Source organism: Lissotriton vulgaris, chromosome 10 (genome assembly GCF_964263255.1).
Source record: "Lissotriton vulgaris chromosome 10, aLisVul1.2, whole genome shotgun sequence".
In the NCBI taxonomy this organism is placed as follows: Eukaryota; Metazoa; Chordata; class Amphibia; order Caudata; family Salamandridae; genus Lissotriton; species Lissotriton vulgaris.
In genome coordinates, this window is record NC_141698.1 from 913,074,640 (window position 1) to 913,080,639 (window position 6,000).

A 6,000-nucleotide genomic window follows, 5' to 3' on the forward strand; every position below is an offset into this window, starting at 1 on the left:
TACTCTCACATCTGGATAGTGGTAACACCATGCTCCATGGCCTTCCAGGCTCCCCATTGAAACCCCTCATGGGGAACCTACACATCAGAGCACATCCCATCCACGTCTTGAAGAAATATGATCATATCACCCCGTCCCAGTGGTACTCCATTGGTTCCCCTTACCAGCCTGTACTATTTTCAGAATTAGCTGTATGATTTACAAAGCAATCATGACCAGCAACTCATTTATCTTTCAGACAAACTATTCATCTGAGGTAGTTCTCAGCACATCCCCAAATAGGATGCCTACAGGCTGCAAACTAAGAAATGTAAAAGTTAAAGGCACCTGCCATTTTTTATCTATGCAACCAGGACCTGGAACAGCACCCCCCCGTGTCTGACAGGACCTCCGCAACACTGCTCCAATTAGGAAAGCGTTGAAGAGACACCTCTTTTAAGAACCTTACCTCACAATATATTACCCATCCACAAAATTAATACCTCTCCTATTATTCATTGACTTTATGGTTATTTTGACCTTGTGCAAACGCTTTTGCATTTTGACAAGGTTCACACTATAGAAATACCACAAACCTGTACACATTTGTATGTACACACATACATACTTACGTCATTTGAAAAGATGTAAGAGTTGTCTTTTTAGAATCTTCTGAAAATATAACAGGTTTGTTTGATTCTGAGTTTACCCTGGAGAATGAGCCAGAATTTTGGTGTTTGTTAGGATCACATTTTTCAGTTTGATAAGTATTGGGATTTCAGGTTGGGACCAGGATTTACTATATATGTCCTTTGCTCCTCCTCCTGCTGGTCAAGGTTTATTAATCAAATAGCTAGGCAGTCCTGAAGTAGATATGTACATGACTTGATTTAGGCAATTATGAAGTTTATTTTGACTTTGCGGGGAAGCCAGTAGAGGTGACCTTGAATGAACATCAATCAAACTGTTCTTATACAGAGTGGATTATCGCCCATAAGGGTATCCAGGGGCTTGGCTGTGGGTCTCTGTCAAAGAGCCAGGTCTATAGTCCCAGCGAGGTGGGAGAAAGATCGTCCTCCGGTGTGGCATCAGTGGATGTGCGGTGTCTGTGCGAGAGCAATGTGAGTGGAGCATAGATTTCTGGGGGGCTGGTGGAAGTTCATTTGGTGGTTTATGCATGCTGATCCTTGGTTGTGGAGGGCTTTGTAGGCTTGATGATATTGGATTTATTTGTGCCTTTCATGAGATCGGCTGCTGCTTGGAGAATAGTTTGTAGATGCACTAGAGTGGATTTGGGAAGGCAGCAAGGATAGTGTTTCCTTCCTCTTGACGTGAAAGTTTATGTCTGAAAACTGAAAGAGTTTCAGTATGCTGGAGTATCTGAAGTAGTTGTAATGATGTAGTTTTTGTCACCTTCAATCACCTTGGTAGTATTTTCATGTTCTGATCAATGATGAAACCCAACAATGTGTTGAAGCTAACCTCTGTCTGTGTCATTTTTTGGCTTGAAAGTGATTCTAACATTTATTGATTGTGTGGATTCGATGTTTTTGTTTACAGTTGAGAATGAGGTTTTCAGCTTTGCCATAGCCACCTTCAGTAAAATTAGGCTCTGTTAGATTCCTAGTTTTTCCTGAAGGCTTTTCAAGATTGTGATAAGTAGAGTTTGAGTGCACTCTGAATGGTGCTGTATGGTGATTCCAGTTTCTATCTGCATCACACCATGCAGCTCCATGTAGACATTAAATGGAGAGGGAGATATGATTAAGTTGTTAGTCATTCCACATCTCAAGATGGAGAGTGTGTGATATGAGTTTGTCCATTTCCTCATTGAGAACGTGGAGCTTGCTACTTGATGCCATTCACAGTGGCACAGCTTTCCAGTACTTCTAGAAATCATTGTGCATATAAATAAATACTATTAAAACTATGCTAGAAATATTTGGGTGGTTAGGCCTAAAGTTGCTTTTGTAACAAGACACATAATCCAACAACAAGCTTACAAATGGAAGATGTTCCTGTCAGATTAACAAAAGGAAGATTCTCCTGTCCGATTACTCAAGACATTGTGCAGTCTGTAGTCTAGTTATTGAATCCAGAATGGCCTTATTTGCCAGTTTTTGTTTCTCCCTTCTTTTATGATTTTCTTTTGTAATTAGGTTCATGAATGCACTTTTGGATTTTGAGGGTTTGTGTAATGCATTGACCAAAAGGTTCTTTAACTATACACAAAACCTTCAGTCTCGTCAAAGAAAATCCCCATAGACAACCTAAGGTTCAAACTAATTCCTTGCCCTTGCCGTGCCACCGCGACGTCTGATATCAAAATGTTTCTAAATGACTTCAATGCATTTCTGGAAAACATTTTGAACATCCAAACTTCAACTAAAATGCCAAACATGTAAGCACCTTGGTACTCACAAACCCCACCAACAACAAATAGTACATCTATGTCCAGGACAGAAAATGGAGGAAAAACAGAACTCCACATAACCTTGTATTGCTGAAGTCCCTCACCATTTCACACACAGGGCTGTCTCAAAAAGAAGGGGGGCTGGAGCCCTTGGGGGTCAGTATTTGAAGGCCAAGTGCCACTGTTGGTACTTCTGTTTTTATTTCTCTAGCTCTCTTAGACTAATTGCAGGAGGCACAGTATGGCCTTTAGGAGAGATAATGAGTAAGAGTGGAGGGAGATCATAGAGGAGGAAGAGAAAGTGAAGAGAAGAAAACCGACAGACAGTATGATGGAAAGAAAGGGATCTAGAGTGAAGGGACGACGGGAGCTGGGATGGTTTGAACGTTTTTGCCAGGGGTGATTATGGTTTCCCAGTCTGGTCCTGAGCCCACAGCATTCATCACATCAGACAAAGCCCAGTACTATACCAAACCATCAATGACACTGCTAACAGAAGTAGTAAAGTAAACACAAATGTGATGGGTTAAATGCCTGAATTAATCTCAGCAACTGGTAATCACAGAGAGCAGCATACCAGTCCCTAGTTATTTTGCACAGCATCCCAACTCAGTCTGGACATATGCAAATCAGTCTTGATCCTGCTGCAATAGGAATAGTCCTCCCTCAATGGCCAAGCAGGATCCTCCCTATATCTAAATAACCTTGTCAATGATCCACCTAAGAGGCATTGCAATGCCAACAGTAGCTTGCTATCTGTTTGCAGGTCATCCTCAATTCTAAATTAAAAGTAGTACATTTTCTCACTTATTGACTTCTCTCTTGCTCCACCCTCACCATGTCAATACATATTAATTTTTAAACCAGTATTGTGAGAATGTAGTATTTACATTTACTGTTTATCTATTTTCTTTAATACCCTTGTTTACCTATCATGTTTGCAATTACATCCAACCACAAATTCATGTATTCTACATTATTTTCTACCCATGTTTTCTACTTGAAGATGAAATGTGATTTCACCATTTCTGTTTTAATGTGTGGTGGTCTCAAAGGATATCACCACCATCACAGTGTCTACGTGTTGAACAGTTCACATAAGATCATGAAAAAGAAAGGCATACTTTGGGGTAAACATTTTTTAATTCAATTATTTTCTGTATGTATTTTTTGGCAGATGATGTGGAAGCCTGCATTCGATTTCTTGTACAACTGGGGAGCTCATTATGGAGAAAGTTACAGAGATGTATTACAAGACCTGCATTCTGCATTGGACAAAATGAAAAATCCCATAACCCGGCAGTGGCGAGAACTAACTGGTGCACTGATTCTGGTGAACTGCATGGAGACATTCAGGACCTCTGCATTCTCCAAGATAGAGGACTGAGCAGAGTAAAAAAATGGTTTATTTGGATCATTTTAAACGTGATTGCAGAAAAATATTCCTCTTTCAATTTTTTTACATTTCTGTTCTGTGAACTGCGAAAATCAGTCCATTGGCCTTACATGTTATAGCCTTGAAAGTATAGCTGTGTTTTTTAATGCCAAGTATGTGTTTTTTTATCTATATCATGGATACTTAAGCAAACAAGGAAGCAACAAGTGTTGCTACTTGCATTATACATATAGTGATGTGTTTCTGATACACTATATCCACTCTCCTGTTTTACGTGTACAGTGGAGAACAAACAAGACATATGTTGATACCCATTTCAGCCATTTAGGAACTATGACCTCCCACTGTGACACTAAACAATACTATGAATTTGACACGTACTGTACACCGTGGGGCAACAATATTTAAGTTACATGTTGGGACACTGGACCTGGTTTAGTTTGTTGGATCGAATACTCCATCACAAACATGACCGATATACTGTCCTCAACCACATTATAACCTATTGCATTCAGCCACAGCCTGTGCAGGTAAGAGCAGTGGGGCCGGGTTGGGTGGGATTAGAAAGACGGTCACGAGGGAAAACAAAATAATTAATTTTCCCTCATCGTCTTCTGTCAAAATTCCCCCCCCCCACCTGGCCTCACTTCTCTTACCTGCATGGGATATCCTTCACACGCATGATGCAGAAACCCATACACCAAAACCTAAATTTTTCCGGTAATATGGTGACACGCTGAGACTAGGAATGCAAGAATTATCTAACTGCAAAGTCATCAATGTGTAATATGCATGTGAATACAAACTGATATCAAGCTATGTGTACTCTGATGTTAAGATTAGTTAGTTGTTGGCACCTCAACCAATTTGGTTCTGTAGGAGAAGAGGCGACATTTCTTCCTGTGCTTTACCAGCAGTATAAGTTTGTGTATTGTTATTTAACATGTACGGTTTGTTGTGCATTTTAAAGGGTAATAGAATTGCCATATTTTTACTAGGTAAAGGGCTTGAGATTTTTTCAAAGCTTTGCAATCTTCAAAAAATATTTTTAAAAATTTAAGTTGTCCGGTTTACATTTTGAAAGAATATAATTAGTAAAACAAGGTTTCGCAAGAAAAAAATCTGTGAACGAAGTAGAAGAATTCTCTTGCAAAAGAAAATGCTAAAAAAATCTTTTTCAAGTGGTATCTACAACGTTTTAAATGTTTACAAACTTAGTTTGCCCAATATAACATTTGCCCACCCCTTGTTTCAATAACAGTTTCTTTTACAAGCTACCCACGTACAACTCATCAACCTAACAATGAATTGTGCCATCCAACTCAAAATATTCTTTTAACTTTACTTCTGAAAATATTCCCTCACCACCACCTTTTGTCAGTTGGTCTGCCAGCTAATTAGAAGAAAACAAGGCGTGTTCTGTACTTTAGTATTTGCGCAGTATGGTAATCAGGAACGCATTCTAGCTTTATTATTTCAAAAGAAACCCTGAGCAATTATGTTTTTGAGCAACAATCCGCTCTGGAGTGAAAAACATAAAACAAAAGTTAAAATTCTTTTTTTTTCTTTCATGTCAGTCAAGTTGTAAGTCTACAGTTTGAGTGGTTGCTCTGAACATCACCTGCATTTTCTTCTTGCGTTTTCGAGGCAGTAGGAGCATTGCAGCTTTTAGACTGACGCGCTGCATAGTGCTGAATGAGCTGTAGTAGCTTTCTAGGAGGATATCAATAAAAGTTAAACCCTGATGCTCTCAAAAGAAACCTGTCCACTAGGATTCATGAAGCCATGAGTACGCCAATATCATTTTAAAAAATAAAGATCTAATCCTGCCATAGTAGGCTATACCCACCATTAAAGGCCAGCTCCAGTGATAAATGCCTGAGCCAAAAGTAGTGGGCCTTTAATAGCTAGTACAACCCAGCAACAGTAGGTTATAAATTAATTAGAACATTCCACCCATGAGGGCAGAATGATATAATTAGAAAAACAAAGCCCTCTTGGATCCGGAGGGGGTTGAAATCCCCCTTGGCTCTAAAGTCACCTATGCAGGGCCACAGCTGTTAGCTGTTGAACATTCACAGCGAAAGAGGGCTGAAGTCAGCCCCTGGTTCTCCCCGACTTGCCTGAGCTGCTTTTTGTAGTTCAGCCAAGTCGGGGAGAACCAGGAGCTGAGCAGCATTCAAACCTCCCTCCTTCTGAAGCTCTAGTGACA

At 39.9% G+C, this 6,000-nt stretch overlaps 1 protein-coding gene across 1 annotated transcript in view; it reads left to right on the forward strand.

Annotated features, from left to right (window-relative positions):
• MACC1 (MET transcriptional regulator MACC1) overlaps positions 1-4,921 on the forward strand; it is a 132,244-nt gene extending 127,323 nt beyond the window's left edge. Inside the window, exon 5 of the mRNA XM_086941885.1 lies at positions 3,570-4,921. Within this exon, the coding sequence (XP_086798011.1) occupies positions 3,570-3,779 (210 nt within the window). The 3' untranslated portion in view covers positions 3,780-4,921. The remainder of the gene's footprint in view (positions 1-3,569) is intronic.
• Positions 4,922-6,000: the final 1,079 nt, after the last annotated feature.